Below are 17,441 nucleotides of genomic sequence, written 5' to 3'. Positions count from 1 at the left end.
TGTGGGCTGTGTGCAGTGTGAGGAAAGTGCAGGGAAACACGTGCACCTACCGCCCTCTAGTGTGAGTGGCCACCCTTCCTCACCAACCAGTTGCACCACTGCTGCTACTTGGATAATATGGAATTTTTCTTGCATATTGAGAATACTTAGTACATTTTAATTGGATATGCTAGAAATGGCATATTTTAAACTTGCACACAGTATATTGAATACCCAGTGTACACAAAACACAAAGCATTACTGGCTCAAATATTTACCTGTGCACAGTTAAGTACTATTTGTTGTGGCAATGGAACGTGACCTTTAAGGGTGGCTCATGTGGCATCACAACAGGCTTGTCTCGAGCAATGACTGAGATGGGAAATGCTGGCACCTGTTACATGATCCCATTCACAATGAGAAGAAAAAGCATTGGCATAACCACTTAGTGCCAAAATGTTACATTTGCAAAAGATTTCAGCAGAATATGACCTAATAAAATTTATAAAATCTACTTAGAATTAGTTCTTGTCTCAGGAAAAGGCTTTAATTTAGCACTGCTAGAGGAGGTATTCCCTTCAAATAACTGCATGATAAGCAGGGTGTGCATGTCATAGAATGTCAACTCTGGATCACAGCTGTGGATCACCACATGTTTAACCCTTTCAGTGTGCACAGTGAGGATGGCGGGCCTCCCCCAGGTGCACTCTGGCAGCTGAGGGGGGGAGATTTCTTGTAATTGCTGTATCTCAAATCCTATTCATCACTGCTAAAATACTAAAGCACCATTGGAAAGAGGAGTCAGAGATCTATAAGATTTGTTTATGTATGCTGTTGTATTATTTCATATGTGCTGTGTAGAGTCAATGAAAATTGTTGTACTATTGAGCTTTTTTCTGCTATCAGATCTAAAAGAGTACATTTTGTGATATAAAGCAATGCATAGCAATGTAAAAATGAAGGAAAAAAAACAATAAAACTGGATACTTTTACAATGAATTATGCATGAAAAATTACACAGTGGTGAATTATGGGGTGGTGACATTGCACCAAAGGTCACTTAGGCCACTCGACCACTGTTTACACAATAGCTATCTAAAACTATGCATTGTAGCTAATGTTCCAAACAGGCAAGCAACGTCTTTTCTGCAAACGTGCAGGTATGTTCAGGGGTGTTGTCTGTGAACACTTCATCTGTTCACGACCACAGTGGCCAGCCACATTGAGAGAATGGAGTAGATATGATGCTTGAAGGAGTGTTGGCAGGGTAGTATTGCCAACTGCAAAATTCACAACTATATGGTCAAAAAATAAATCAGGTGATAGGTAAGCCATGCAAAAGTGCCACTATATTAGACAAAAACATCTGCCAGTTACTCGTCCACTGATTTTCTATGGTAGACTGATATAACCTTCCACCAAAATTAGTGGAAAATCCAGAGATGGCAATGCTGGGGGGATGAGAGGTGGTTTGTAAAATATTGTTGGAACAAGCTCATACATGGGAAATTTAAGTGTGATTAGAAGCTGCAGCGAGGACTTAGTACCACCAGCAAATGATGCTACTGCTTGCTACAAACATTTACCACTGAGAGGGTTAACATTATAAAACCAAAAGATATTTCAAGCTGGTCTTAAGCTAAGTCTACTCCAAGGCTTCTCTTTAATGTTTAAAATCTTCATGCAATGATTAATGCAAATCTTTGGCTTAATTGAAATTTACACTTTGTACTGCTCATGAAAGATTAAAGAGGTTATGCATATAATTAATATTCATATTCAGATTATATTTCCAACATCTCATCACTCTCCAAGGACTTAAAAGTGCACAGCCATAACATTAAAGTTCCTAGGTAATCTCCTGACTCTCCTTTTCCCTGTACACTCCTTTCCCTCTCTCTTCCTGTCACACTCCTTTAAATCTTTTATATGCCCTCTATCCTTCCTCAAACAGAGGTTAAAATTTCATAATGCTTTATAAAATAAGTATTCACATACATCTTTTGTTCACAGACAGATTAAATTATCAATATATTTAAATATTTAAAAGTAATATATGTCCACTTCACCTGTTTTGCATAACCTTGAATCTATCAATATATAATGCCAACCTTCTCCAAGGTGGTGGTCATGGAAGAAACACATTTGCCTCTCCCTGTACAAACACTCCTTACTTTTTTTTTTTTTTTTAATGCACTTGGCCTCTATTAATGCTTGTTTTTACCATATCCTTCCATCTACCAAGTGGCCTTCCTATCCTATCTGCACCTCCTGAAATCCATCTCCTTATTTTTGCCAACATTCATCTTCTGTTTGCATAACACACACACACACACACACACACACACACATACATCATCCTCTGAAGTTCTCTTTAATAAGTTAGTATCTCAAATCAATGCCTCATATATGTAAAAAACAAAGAAGATATGTACAATAACCAGTTAGAATTTGATGAAATGACTTATCAGAAGTGGATGTACCATAAAGATTTCAAAGAAGGGCTACCACTCAAATGCTTAAAGACACATAAACTTCCACATACATGTCAAATAATGATAAAATTGCAGCAGCAGAAACTTATTAGTAATAATCATGGATAACTTGTTGCCACACAAGCAAACATGATTACTGGAGAGAGAGAAAAAAGAAAGTATAAAAATAAATCAGATTTGATCAGTCCTCAGATGTCTAGAGACCTCGATGTGTAATTGTGTGTAGATGGCACCCTATTTCAGCAACCCTCTTCATTCATAAGGAACATAAGTCTGTTAGATGAATAAAAGAGACATCTCCACATCAGGAAAAGAGAAGTCTTTTAGTTTGCCACTCCTGGAAGTGTCGTTCCATCTTCTTCCTGCTTGCCTGGTTTCCATTATTGACAGTAGGGATTATTTTCTTCGGTTTTATGAACTGCACAAATCGCCTCAGTTCACTGAAGCTTGAGTGCTCTGAGTAAGGGATCCCTAATGGAGAAAGAAATGTTAATGAGAATTATCATACATTGTACATACTAGCCAGAACAAGAAAAAGAAATATTTCACACTAGAGGCTACAATACTGCTGTTGCCCAAGATAAAGGTGCATTACTCCTGAATTTGATCACCATTCTATTTCAAGTTTCTCTACCTAACCCTCACCATAAATGTGGACATCAGGATAGGGATGCTCTGAGGAGATGTCATCCACTCCACTACTGGATGTGAATTCCCAGCCAGTGGGACACATTCCCACTATTTCAGTGAAGGTATTCCTTAACTGATTTAAGTAATCCTTTAGTTTCTGGAAATTTAAATTTTAATATAAATGAATATCAATGAGCAAAATAGCAAGTATGTACTTATCTGTTATTTTTTCTTTAATGGAGGCAAGTGTTCAAGTGTTGCTTTGAATTTTGTGCAAGATGGGATGCTATTTTTCTTTAAAGTTATTTGAAAATATTGCAAAAAAAGACAGGATTACCCTGTAAAAGAAATACACAGAGAAACATTAAGGTCAATAACCATTGCATTCTAATAGTTTTCATATGTAGATAAAAAATGTGAAATCCTTCAAAAGTCCTGGAAAGGAATGGAGAGAATGATATCTGGCACAACAGCGATACACAAATAATATGACCAAAGTTAACGACATCTACACATAATATGACCAAAGTTAATGACATCTTAATTTTAAATAAATAAACAAATGTAGCAAACATATTAAATAGCAACAGTGTTAATGTAAGAATAATAAAAGGAGGCAGGGCAGAGAATTAAACAGAAGGATGAAATGTTTGGCCTGGAAAACCAAACATTTCATCAAAGGCTACAAGTTGACAGTGAATGGATTATGTAGATGCAAGAAGACAGAATTACAGAGCTAATAATGTAGAGTGCAGCAAAAAGAAAGAACAATGTAATAAAGCTGAAGAACTAAGCAGAACAAGAACACCTCAAAGTATTTACCGGTCCTTTTACTTCAGACATGGGTAGAACATGCACCATGGCACTTGTTCTGCTCTGGGTGAGTCTTGCTAGGATCTCTTTGTCATTAATACAGTTCAGGACCTGTTTCTTGTAGTCCCTTACCCATATTGAGCAATTCAGATTTGATGCTATAGCTTTAAATACCTTCTCTTTTCCTGCAAAGGATTCAAACAAGATTAGAAATATTATGGTCAACTCCATATCAGAGGTGTATTCAGCTGTTTTCATGTCATGGTTAGGCTGTGGATCAGTCATACAGGTAAGTAGGAAAAGCGTATGTACATAATTCCATGATCTAACTGCTTCCATTACCTATTGTGTATGAGCCAACAACAAAGAGCGTCTTGGCATTCCTCAGATGGTGATCCTGAGCCAGTGATACACACTTCTCAATCATCTTTTCTTGAGTTGGGAAAACATGCTCTGGAGAACAATAACTACAAAAAGACAATTATTGTTAACGAGAGGAAAAATATATAATGTCGTTTTAGGCATACTTACAGTGTGGCCTACTGCTATAATGACATGAAATATCACTTCCCCATCTTGCTTTGCAGCTACTTTGAAATTTTAATTCCTCATATCACAATGTAAGGAATGAAATTGCTGAGGATGATGACAATGCTCAATCTGGAAGACAAAAATGTGCAGACTGACGTGGTATCCAAGAAGAGAGAGTGGATGGGACACTGTAGGGCCGGGTATCTCTCCATGGAGGGCTGGGCGCGGAAGTCTCCAACATGCAAGTGTCTGACACCTGGCTTTACCTTGAACAGAAACATCACAGCCCCTGGGCAACTGCAGAAAAAAATACATAATTAAAGAATAAGAAAGCATAAGTGTGCATACACAGAAATGTAATGAAATGAGCATTCTTAAACCCATCAAAGTGTCCAACTCCCATACAGAAAAATGAGAACAAAAAACAAAATGATGATGAACTGGCCACTACTTTTATGATAAATTTTACTTTGTGGTGCAGTCATCCTGGAAGGTTGGCCATATAGCCAACCATGAGTCATGGGCAAGTAAAGTGTAGGACACAATATGTATTCCCTTTATATTATAGCAGAGAACTGAAAAGATTAACACATTCATATCACAATTACAAATGTCTAAAAATATTAAATCAAGCCATGGAAATAGTTGAGGAAATAAAGAAACATATCTATTGAGTGTACACAACTGTGCTGCAGATTATCTTATCTCCAAGTAAAAGAAAACCAAAGAGAATGAGATATCAGAAGGAATCACAAGGCAGTACAAGTACATAAATAGATGAAGAAATAAACTACTTTGTTAGTGAACTCTTCCTTGCTCATTGAACACTTCAGGTAATGTCCTTGCTACTACCTATAACACTCACTGGTTGGCATCAAGCAGTGTCACTTCCACACCATGCACCACATGTGGCTTCCACATGGTGAGTGGATTCAAGTACTGGAGAGGCACTCCTAGTCTTTTATTGACAAGTCTTGCTGGAATGTTAAAAAATAGAAAAAAAATCAATAATGTAAGAGGACAATTCAAGAAAGCATAAGATAAAAATCATATTGTTCTCTTCCTATGCTATTCACACAATATAACTGTGGGACAGTCAAGTCTATTGTAACTTTCAGAATAATATTCCAGGCAGCAAATAACCTTAAAGGCAAAACCTAATACAGTAATACTAACCAGTGATTTCACTACAATAAATAGGATGAGTGAAGTTCCTTTGCAGGCCACAGTAGTGGTCATAATGGAAGTGGCTCAGGAAGTATGCTGTCACCCCATCCACAGAGCCGTAGCTGAAGGCGTCCACAACAAAGTTTGTATCTGCAACATGAGGGCAGTGCATGTTTTTCTTACATAATGCCACCTGATTTTTACTGCATTGTCACATGTCATGTTGCAATCAGTAATGCAATTAGTTATGCAAATTAAATAGGATTAATTTACTATGATGGAAATGAATAAGCAAATCAAATATTTAAAAATATACATTGTAATTGGCATCTCACCTAGTTATCTTTCATTTTTAAATCCTGGCAAATTTCTGAAATCCCAAACAAAGGTGCTACTGTAACACTATATATGTTACCTGGAATGAATTTATAGAAGGGACAAGTTTTTGGCTGTGCAGTGCCTCCCCTTCCCCACCTCTGCCTGGTGCTATTATTTCTCTCTTGAGTTTTGGGCAACAGATGTGAAGAATTCTGCATATTTTGAAAAAAAAATAAAATGAATAAATAAATAAAATAGATAAAAAAAAAAAAATATATATATATATATATATATATATATATATATATATATATATATATATATATATATATATATATATATATATATATATATATATATATATATAATGTATATGATTCACAATTATGTTATCTCACATGGCATGGCACAACATTTTTCAACATCATGTATGGCATTTCATCTAACATAATAATGAAGGCAACAACAATGCCTCATTTTTTTTTTTTTTTTACTTTCAAATAAAGAAGAAGTATATTAGAGAAGGCCAACAAAAAGAACAACTATAAATAAATTTTATAGATTAAGGCTTCATCTGAAATTGAAATTTCAGTTAATATTCAAAGTTTGAAATTAAAAACTTGTTTATTTGCATAGTACATAGGATCAAATGATCAAAAGTAGTAAAAGCAGATATATTTATTATAAAAAGTAAATATAATTGTCAACAAAAGCAAAGTGATAACCCCTGGCAGCTGAGAGCAGTGATGAAAGAGAAAAGACATGCAGTGGAAGATGAATTTCAGAATGGACTCCATCCCATGCAATCATGCAAACATGGAAGAGAGCTTTCATGGAAGCAAAATTAATAACATCATGGGGACAGAAGATAGAATAAACAATGAAGAGGAAACTAAATACATACATATTACTATAAGGGCATCAATTGGTATTCGGTAAATCATTACAGAGACAGATAATATAGGCAGTTTCAAAGAAAAATGCATGATGTATTGCAGCCCAATGAATGACATTACGACATTCATACATTACATACCTATACATTCAGGTCAGTCTGTATGCATGTGTCTACAATAAGGTGGTAAAACAGCACACCTGTTTTTTGACATTTTTACCAATAGAAAATTTCTGAGCAAAATTTTTAGAAAGTTTAATGTTTTATGTTTTTTTAAAGTTTACTGACAGAGCAAATATCAAAATGCTTAAAAAATATTCATGTGACAGGTATGAACAAATCATACTAAAAATTTATCAAGGGAGGCAACAAGGAATTGTCTTTTCACAGCCACAGTGGTGGCAACCCCACTGCTTCCCTTCAGGTGCCTTACCTTAAGAATCAGATCAGAGTCTAACTGCCTTTGTAGAGAAACTGCAAGCCATGGGGTATCATTTAAGATGTCATGCGAAGATCTATTATTAAATTATATCACAATAACTTGTCTGCAATGCACCCATCACTACTAACACCACAGCATGAACAGAACATAATGCATTTCACCCCAAGAACAGAGCCAATCACACATCACCAGCCACAACAGACACTGACACTAGTGATGTGCTTAATACTTGTCATTTTTGTTATAGGAGTGAGTGAGGAGGAAAGATGCACTTGAAATGATGTCAATTTTTCCGTGCCCATTTTCTATGGCTGCTGACAGGCCTTAAGTAAAACACGCTCTCTAAGTAGCACGTGCTGCCATGATCAGCGTCCAATCAGCCACGATCAGCGTCCAATGACTGTAAGACATACCTGGGTATAGAGACTACCACATACGGGCCTGATGGCTTCTTGTAGCTTCCCTTACTTTCTTGTGTCCTAGGTTCAGACGCCAATCTTTGAAACCGTTATCACAGAACCACCTAAACCTAGTCACTTGTGCCAAGGGACTCTACTAGAACCCCAGAGTCCATCAAGGGTCTATTTTATAACCATCACATGGAGCAGGTACTGTCTACTTGCCACTTAAGCAAACAAGAGTGAAAAAGTAGATCTAGACTGTTAATATCAGCAGAAATTCTTTGTAATGTCTCAAGTGATATGACCATAGGATGGTGGAATCAATCTGTCCTACTTTTCTTATTAATTTGTCATCTTAATAATTCACCAGATCCATCATATCTTTACATACCTCTCAATTCAATCATTAATTAGCAGATTATTATATCATATGCAACACTACATTTTTCTCACATGTTGCTCATCTGTATAAACATAAATAAAAATAAGTATCACTAACAGCTGTGACAGATATGGTTACCTCGCCTTCCATTACGACTCACTACTGATAAGACTTAGTGGAGTTCTATCTCTAGATATACACCACTGAGTCTGAATTCCCTAGCAGCCTCTTATGATAGTTACTTAACCATCCTGCTCCAATATTGCACTTTTTAAAAACTTTTTCTATTTAACTGTTACCTTCTCTTTTTACAAGGCCTTGATAGTAATTTTTTTTCCCCTTTAATGTAAACAACAATTGCTCCCCGTTCAACCTCACCCAAAACTGAAGCTTGTTTTTGAAATTCCAAGTAGTTACCTAAACATGCATTTATTCAGGTAGGTGTGCATTTTCCCCACTATATACTACCTATCAAATTATCTATCTATTTATCCATATATTTATATATGTATGTATATCTTTCACATTTATTTTTTTAATTATTATATAAATATATAATTTTTTTTTTGTTATTATGGTTGTAACATGGAGATCAGAACATGTGCATAATATATAAAATAAATCTCTTATTGGCATGAAGAGTAACAGTTGTACCCAACATACAATAACTAATAAACCTCTTAAAATGGATTTACAGTCACTTGTGCACTTGTTACACTCCTTAAGTATTGAGGGTGGAGGCAGAGTGTGCTCAGACAGCATTGCTTCACTTCCTCCAGTCATATCAGGAGTCCTTTATTTTTTGTGGCCACTCTGTGAAGAGGGTGGCTGAATACATGAGCTAGAGTGGGAAATGGATAGGCCAATTTCCTGTTAGGAGAGAAAAAAAAAAAAAAAAAAAAAAAAAAAAACTATTTCAATATAGTTATCTTTTTAAGTGCAGAGTACATACAGTATTACCACTGGAAGACCTACAAAGGTGGGCAGCAAATACACACACAGCCAGCTCCCTTCTTGATGAAGCAAATTTTTCTCTATTTATAATGAAAGCAACTTTTTTTTTTTTTTTTCATGGGAGCAGCAACTGGCTAGAGCTGCCTTTTATGTAAATACTTTAGGCCTGCCCTCTTTCTCTCCCCCTCCACATACACCTCCCTTAACCCATATTTACCATGTCCCCTCCCCTGTAGCTATTTCTCCAAACTCACTCTCCCTCTCCAGCAGTAAAAAGAGTAGAGATCCTAATATCTTTGACTCCTTTGTTACAATTCTAATGGCAGCAGAGTATCTTATAGCTTCTGTTTCTTCCTCTCTCTCTCTCTCTCTCTCCACTAACTAATCCATTAACCTAAGAGTATGCTGTCCTCACACCACCATCCTTCCTATGCTCTAAGCTATGCAGTGTGTGTGTGTGTGTGTGTGTGTGTGTGTGTGTGTGTGTGTGTGTGTGTGTGTGTGTGTGTGTGTGTGTGTGTGTGTGTGTGTGTGTGTGTGTGTGTGTGTGTGTGTGTGAGAGATTCACCTACAGTTGTCTGCTGGTCACCCAGCCAGCCATTCCCCTACAGAAAGAGCTGAGCTCAGTGACCAATCTTTGGGTAGGACTGAGACCACTGACACACCACACACCAGGACTGCGAGGTCCCAACCCCTCGGGTTACATCCCATACCTACTTGCTGCTAGGTGAACAAGGGTTACAGATTAAGAGACTCGCCCATTTGCCTTGCTGCGCCCAGGTTTCGAACCCAGGCCTTCTTGATTGTGAGCTGAGCATGCTAACCACTACACTACGTGGTGTGTGTGTGTGTGTGTGTGTGTGTGTGTGTGTGTGTGTGTGTGTGTGTGTGTGTTAAATATACTGTCTTAAATGTGTATGTAAAAGATGGATAGATAAATAGATAGATAGAGAAAGAGACAGATACATAAATACAGATAGAAAACAAATAAACAAATAAATAAATAAATAAGGGAAGAGAGAGAGAGAGAGAGAGAGAGAGAGAGAGAGAGAGAGAGAGAGAGAGAGAGAGAGAGAGAGAGAGAGAGAGAGAGAGAGAGAGAGAGAGAGAGAGAGAGAGAGAGAGAGAGAGAGAGAGAGAGAGAGAGAGAGAGAGAGAGAGAGAGAGAGAGGGGGGGGGGGGGATGAGATGTGTAGAAACAAGGAGGGAAGGGGGATGGGGAGGCAGGCACAGAGTGGGGTTGAGAAAGATGTGGCTTAACTTACTTGTCATGACTTCTGGCCAATGATGTTTATCTACTACAATCCCTTGAGTTGACATGTAGCTTTTATTAGAAATATAGGTAAAATACTGCTTCAAAAAGTAGGGAGCCACTGTACATGCACCACCTTGACACCTGTATGTTAAGGAGTGTGTGAGGAGGGGCCACTGGAACACACTTGTTCAGGGCCCCATCAGGATTAAGGATCCTCCTGTAGAAGAGATGAATGAAGGTATAAAAATAAGAGTTGCTCATTTACACAAGAACATTCATATAAATTCTATAGGAAGAAAATCAAGCATAGCAATATTTTACTACAGAACTACCAGTTAATGCATGCATTACTTACATAGCACTACAGTATGAAAGCCACTCGCATAATAAACCTTACCACCAACTCAACACTTGTGCCTCACCTCAGAGAAACTGCTTTGCGAGACAGATGGCAGAGGTTTAAGGCTTTTCTTCTGTGTACAACTCATCAATTTCTGCCAAAGCGCAATGCTTTCCTGCTTTGAAACTGTTTTCCTTTCACCTGAAATAATAATGATAATGTTTTCCCACAATTCCAATACTTATGCAGTGTTCAATTCTTTACAACAAGAAATGGCATTATGAAACTGTGTGACATGATAGAGTTCTGAACATTTTTAAAAGAATTTAGTCAAGAGTGAAGTCTTCACAGCATTGCTGCAACATACTTACTGCATGGACAGTTTTCCTCTTTGGACTTTGTTGGTGAGAAATAATTCAGAATGCTTGCCTGACCACCTGAAATGAAATGATAAAATATATAATCAATAGCAGTTTACAACATATGGCCTGTGGTAATTTCATATTACATATGTGATTATGGCTTTCAACAAATTTAGGTAGATATACAGGGTGTCCTGGGAGGAAAGTCACATATTCTCAGATATGAAAGGTCTAGTCATTCTAAGTTGGATATACTCTAGTCATTCTAAGTTGGATATACTCTATCATCAAAAGTTTTTAGTGCCATGGTTTAAAGTTACAGGGCATTTTAGTATGAATTCGCTAAGAACTGGTGAGGAGGAGAGGGGGAGGGTGGAAGGCAGCAATGGTGAGCGCTGGGATGATGAGGATATTACCTACTTGATTACACATCAAGATTTTCGTAAATAAAAATACAATTCAATGTGTATTGTTGTCACAAATAACAGGTAAAACACAACAAATGCCATACGGCAACACCAACCAGCTGGACGTTGCAGGATGGCTCATGTGCAGCCACTTGCCACTGATGAGCATTCATGTTTAAATGCCCTGTAACTTCTAAACCAAGGTGTTAAAGGCATTTGGCCATAGAATGTTTCTGACTTAGAATGACAAGATCTTTCATTTCTGAGAATATATGACTCTTCCCTGGAGATCCTGTATGAGTGGGGCAGGAGGCTGACAAAATTTTCAAAAGAACAGAAGTATTTTGGATGAAGACGAGGAGGATGAGAAAGACATGAGAGAAAGAGAGCATAAGAGTAGAGGATGGTAGGATATTAAGTGAAAATGATGCTATAAGGAAGAGATGGACAACCTTTTGAGTAAATGAGGAGCTAAAGATTGTTGCAACTGTAACAGAACAAGGAAGGAATGTTTGGAAGAGCTTGAGGTGGACAAAATTCTAAAGAATGAAGGAATCAGAGATAAATAGATAAGACACATCTACACACTCTGCACCTCCTTTCCAAACTGCCTACAAGTAAACCATGAGGGGCCTTACTCTCTCTGGTGTGTGATGGGGCAGGACTTGCTTCATGGTAGTGTAAGTGAATACAAATTGGTTGGACAACTGTATTCTGAGGAGTTTTTTTAAATCTAGTAGTTTGGTTGTTTTCATTGGTTGGAAGACTGGTATGTGCTTCTTTACAATTCTTTCTCCACTTCATGACCTTTTCTAATGCAGGCATCGCAAACTGATTTATTGCTTCCTCTGACAAGCTGGCAATTAACTCGTCTCCTTCAGGATCCTCTAATGCATTTGCTGCAGTTTCACTGATTTTTAAATCAAATCTTTCTGATCCAGAACTGTTACCATGCATGCAATCCAATGGGGACTTTTGGTTTTCCTGTCTCTCTTCCTCTGCAAAGGAGGGAGAGTGCCTAGGACTTCGCTCACCAAAGCACACCGTTTCCTGATCATCTTCAAACAAGTCAACATCAGGTGTTAAGACAGAGTCCCACAAATTCCTGGAGTCAGAAGTCTTTTCACTGGTTACATGTTCTTTATCCAGGGGTGCTTTGTGATCTTGGTTCTCATTGGTTACACATTTTTTATCCAAGGATGGTTCATGATCCTCATTTTTCTCCAGATCAAACAAGGGCACACTATCAGCCTTATCAGAGGGAGAACTTCCCTCATCATTAGAAAGCAAAACAACATCTGGGAATTTATCAACAGATGCAGCAACCACAGAAGGCACCCAAGATGACGATGGACCAGCAGCACCATCATGCCTGGAGTCAATGCTAACAGAATGATGAATATTTGTCTTCACAAGTGAATCTCTGACTGTGTTTGAGTTTACATCATTGCAAAGCAGTTTTGTATCTAAGGATTCTTCACTGTGATTAAATATCAAGAAATGTTCCTCTTTTTCTTCCTGACACTGGCTTCCTGCATGACATCCTGAAATATAGGACACATTATTTTGATGTGGTGCAGGAATACACTATAATACCTGAAATGTACATTCACAGCAGCTTTTGACAATGATGCACTTTGCTTTTATCCTTTTCCCTACCTAATGTGAATAATGATTAAACTTTTCATCAAAATATCTTAAGTAAATTTAAGTGACAATATAAAAACTTAAAATATGGTAAAGGTAGAGAGAAGCAACTGCATGCCTTTATCAAATGAACAACTGAATGTTAAGTAAGTACAAAGGTAAAGAGACAAAAACATGATTAAAATTTACTTGACCATCATGGGGGAATAGAGCTAAAGTAAGGACTGCACCATGTCAACTTACTGGGCAGGCTTGATAGATCCGTGGCACTGCAGAGAATGGAATGGACTGAATTCTCCGAGTCTGTGTTAAATGGAAACCTGCAATGCAGACACCTCTGTTCATGTTGCCCCTCATTTGTACTGTGAGGTACACACTCCTCTGAACCATTTTTTTTCTTGTACTGTGAACCTGATGCAAGAGAATCCCTCGAAGATTCTCCTTCCGAATCATTCCTTCTTTTCTGAGGAGTAGGTTTCTCTATTTTACTAGACTGAGACCCATAGAGAAAATGCCACTGGGCAAGCTCGGCAATAGAACAGTTTTCCTCAGGGTGATCTGCTCTTGATTTGATTGGAGTGCCCTTCCTTTTTCTGGTCTTGCTGGATTTTGATGGAGTTGTTTTGGTTTTTAAAGGAGTCACTTTCATTTCTGAGGAAGCTGATTCAATTTCTGATGGTGTTCTTTTTATCTCTGATTTGTTATTGGTAGTCTGGCTGCTTCTAAATGATAAGGAGAGCTTTGATGGCTTTAAGTCTGCCTTTAAGTCCCTTGTTGGAGCCTGCAATCTGAAAGAACCATAAATAATTAAAACAAAACTATCTGCAGTAACTTGGTAGTGCTGTTTTCTCTACAAACCATCCTCTCAGCAAAGGTCAAAGCAACTTAAGATACACTAGATAATCAAAGAAGCTACTTAATATTCTGATGTTATCTGTTATTATCTAGCTTGAGAAAACAAACACAAGGATATATAATATGATACAGCACAAAAAGCTTAATGAATAAACATTAGGATACATACATAAATGATGCACAAAAAAAATTACAGCTTAACTACCTAACCATTTGATCATTTGGGATTTACAGCAATGCTGCTTTAACATTTATTTCATGATAGCTTTTTTTATTCAATTTAAATCAAATTTTTTTTTTTCTTTTTTAAGAAGAAAAATCTACTTCACATAAATACATAACTGTGTTAATCAAAGCCTGAAGCCAAAAGAATAGCTAATCAAATATGAACATGAAAATCAATCAATCACTGGGTTCAGTCTCATTTCCACATACATCTATCCAGTTTCCCTTACCTTCACCTTACCTCTAGCCTGTCTTACCGTAGTGCAAATACCTCTTGGGAAATTCAAAATCCTCCCTTTCTCAACACTGTCTTCTGACATCCAGGTCCTCTTTATTCATGCAACACTGACCCATTTCTATCTAATCCTTCTAATTTGTTCATTAATTCATATATGCTTATTTCTCTTCCTTTCACCATACATCCAACAATCATCAGTGATATTTAAAAGAATTACTATGATTAACTGGCACACACCTACACAGTGGTGTGTAACTGAAGAAGTCATCATCATCACTGCTATCCATGGTGCACACAAAACCTAGAAGGAAGGCAAACATGTATTAGCCAAAGCAGATTATGTTGTTCATTTGCTCTCCATTTTGACTGTCAAAATACTTGGAGTGATGAGACCTACACAAGGAATTGAGTGAAAACTGGATATTTAAGGATGTGGCTTACTGAGAGAGAGAGAGAGAGAGAGAGAGAGAGAGAGAGAGAGAGAGAGAGAGAGAGAGAGAGAGAGAGAGAGAGAGAGAGAGAGAGAGAGAGAGAGAGAGAGAGAGAGAGAGAGAGAGAGAGAGAGAGAGAGAGAGAGAGAGAGAGAGAGAGAGAGAGAGAGAGAGAGAGAGAGATACTGATAAATTATGTTATGCAAGATTAACTAAAGGCAATTAAATTATGTTATGCAAGATTGACTAAAGATGACACTATATTCTAACAAAACAGACAGCTCATCTACCCCTTAATTAAGGATTACTGAGTTGAAATTTTAGAGTATACATAAGAATTTGAGATTGTCCAGGAGGTTGAACATCACTATGCCAGCTGGACTCCCACAGCTTGTCAAGACTCACCACAGCACCACCACCAGTAACATCTTATTTCTCTCTACCCAATCATGAGTAAATGGAACAGTTCGCACAAAAAAATACATAATTAACTCACTACAGGAAACAAATTCAAGAGCAGTTATGACAAACAGGAAAATGTATTAACACTGCACAATTTAAAACTAAGCTCATACACAAATGTGCAACACTGAAAAAGGAATATTATGACTGAAAAAGAAAAATGTCACTGCCTGTGCAGCTGCTCTGAGGCTGTGTTGAGTTAGGTTAAGTTGGGTTTGATGATAAATGCCCAGAATTATGCTTGTTTAACAATGGAGGACAAAGATTTTTATCTTTTCTTTTTTTTTTTATGGATATTGGTATTTCTGTTAGTATTTTTTTTTTACTAAGCATCCCATCCCATTTCAAAACTAATGCTGTATGACAAAAACAAAACCTGAATTAAACCTGATTGTTAAACCAGTGGGACTAACCTCACGGCTCTGTAGGGCAACTACAGCCCTGCACAGCACCAAGCATCACAGGCATGCCTCCTCTGCTGCCCAGGGCATTTACTACATAGCTAATCACTATTAAGAATTAGAAAGACACTTTTGATAATGGTGTTGGTAACTATTTTAATGTACACATACTGAAACCAAATGAAATCAACACCCATCCCCATCCCCCGAAGAGAAAAAAAAAAAAAATTCTGACACAGTCCATGACACAGCATGCCAGCACAGTAAATAGATATAACACAGTGGTAACAATAAGTGTATAGCTGTAGGATAAAAATAAAAAAATAAATAAATTAATTAATTAATTAAATAAAAAATCTCATGGGCCAGAATTAACAGCTTGACATAGACTAAGCATTCCTGCACAAAAGCTCTTCATTACCTTCCTCCTTGTCTTCTATTTAAGCATAAGCTTCACAGTTTAACCTGACACTCTTACTACACATTCTTTCATTATGAATTCTGGTGAGCAAAAATAAACTATGCCTGTAACAGAAAAATAAATAAATTACCCAATAAACACCTGCATCTTGGCTTCCTTTGACATTATTTCAGTTTTTCACCAGTTCTCATCTGATAGAGCTTCTCATTCTGAGTAATTTAAACAATGTATATCCACCACAAATTATTTATAATGCTGACAGTGATTTTTTAAGATTTATCTGTTTTGGGGCAAAGCAAGCTCGCTTACGCCTGTGACAGTGCTCGGATATACTATGTATGCATTTCTTAGCCTTGCCAGATAGGTTAGGTTAGGTGTTAAGTTAGATATTTGGTTAGGTTAGGTTAGGTTAGTTAGGTTAGATTATTTTGGTAAGTTATTTATTTATTTATTTTTTTTTATGTAAGAGGGCAACTGGGTAAGAGCAACAAAAATTTGAATAAAAAGGCCCACTTAAATGCTAGTTCCCATAGAGATACCAAATAGAATGATCAAATAACAGAGGATAAGTGTCTTAGATAGGTTAGTTTGATTAGGATATGTTAGTTTGGTTAGGTCAGGGTAGTCTGGTTAGGTTAAATTAGTTTCATCTTTATGGTACAAAATGATCTCGTAATCTTATCATATGAAACTACTACTGTCTGCCTGCTACTTTGCAGTATTAACCCTTTCACTGTTAGGTCATGATAGTGACACTACATAACTGAGCAAAATATTAAAATGCTGTTACTAGATTTTTTTAAACTCACTGCTATGCCTTCAAATTATACTAACAAGCACTATACCATTTCTGATAAGCTGGGTGTCAAAGCAGAGTTGACTTACGAATCTTAAATAAACATGCCAGAGCAAATCATAACAGTACAATCACTACAACGTTTAAAACATTCCACGATTCAGTAATACGATCAGAAAAAGAAAATACATTAGACCATTTGTGATAAACATAAGTCAAAAGCAAAGGGTTGTTCCGAACCTGTGTTGGCAGGGCGCGTCAAAGCCTACTCAGGTATTTTTACGGCCACTGCACTCCCATAGACGGCCTAGCATACCACCCTAGTCCGGCCTTGAAGTCACAGTACAGCAAATGTCCATTTTTCAATGTAAACACTGAACATCAATGACGAACATTTTTTATCTGGAGTCAGGACGCGTATCATACCACATTAACCCGTATCTTGGTCCTCACATCCACTTGTTTGCAGGATTGCCAGAGATTTTTTCAAAGCAAAAGATGCCAAGTTGGTTTTAATAAGGTGCCAAATAACGCAAAATAATGCCAAAGTTAATTATATGCATACAAATAGCGCGCAAAAAAAATAAATAAATA

General features: G+C 37.1%; 1 protein-coding gene across 2 annotated transcripts; it reads right to left on the bottom strand.

Annotated features, from left to right (window-relative positions):
- Positions 1-958: 958 nt before the first annotated feature.
- Positions 959-17,321, bottom strand: LOC135112869 (uncharacterized). 2 transcript variants are annotated; one of them, XM_064027792.1, is made up of 14 exons: positions 17,088-17,321; positions 14,574-14,637; positions 13,262-13,806; positions 12,010-12,915; positions 10,974-11,039; positions 10,685-10,803; positions 6,031-6,145; positions 5,625-5,765; positions 5,314-5,425; positions 4,605-4,745; positions 4,260-4,384; positions 3,927-4,102; positions 3,120-3,261; positions 959-2,945 (listed from the first exon to the last, which is right to left on the bottom strand). In XM_064027792.1, exons 2-14 carry the CDS (start codon positions 14,621-14,623, stop codon positions 2,779-2,781), a joined length of 2,805 nt encoding a protein of 934 aa, XP_063883862.1. In that variant the 5' UTR covers positions 14,624-14,637; positions 17,088-17,321; the 3' UTR covers positions 959-2,778. The 2 variants fall into 2 exon arrangements, with proteins under 2 accessions (XP_063883862.1, XP_063883863.1); XM_064027793.1 differs by having other exon boundaries at positions 14,578-14,637.
- Positions 17,322-17,441: the final 120 nt, after the last annotated feature.

Source organism: Scylla paramamosain, chromosome 24, assembly GCF_035594125.1.
Source record: "Scylla paramamosain isolate STU-SP2022 chromosome 24, ASM3559412v1, whole genome shotgun sequence".
NCBI classification, from domain to species: Eukaryota; Metazoa; Arthropoda; class Malacostraca; order Decapoda; family Portunidae; genus Scylla; species Scylla paramamosain.
The sequence above is the reverse complement of the archived record's forward strand: the minus strand, read 5'-3'. Positions and strand labels throughout refer to the sequence as shown.

What these genes read in the sequence shown, in the direction of transcription:
- LOC135112869 (XM_064027792.1), bottom strand. Translation starts at nt 14,623, where the DNA reads ATGGATAGCAGTGATGATGATGACTTCTTCAGTTACACACCACTGTGT. An exon ending in CGCAAAGCAGTTTCTCTGAG is followed by an intron (nt 6,146 to 10,684) that starts GTGAGGCACAAG and finishes CAAAATATGCAG; the next exon opens with AATTCTTCACATCTGTTGCC. An exon ending in CTTCTATAAATTCATTCCAG is followed by an intron (nt 5,766 to 6,030) that starts GTAACATATATA and finishes CTCATGTTGCAG; the next exon opens with ATACAAACTTTGTTGTGGAC.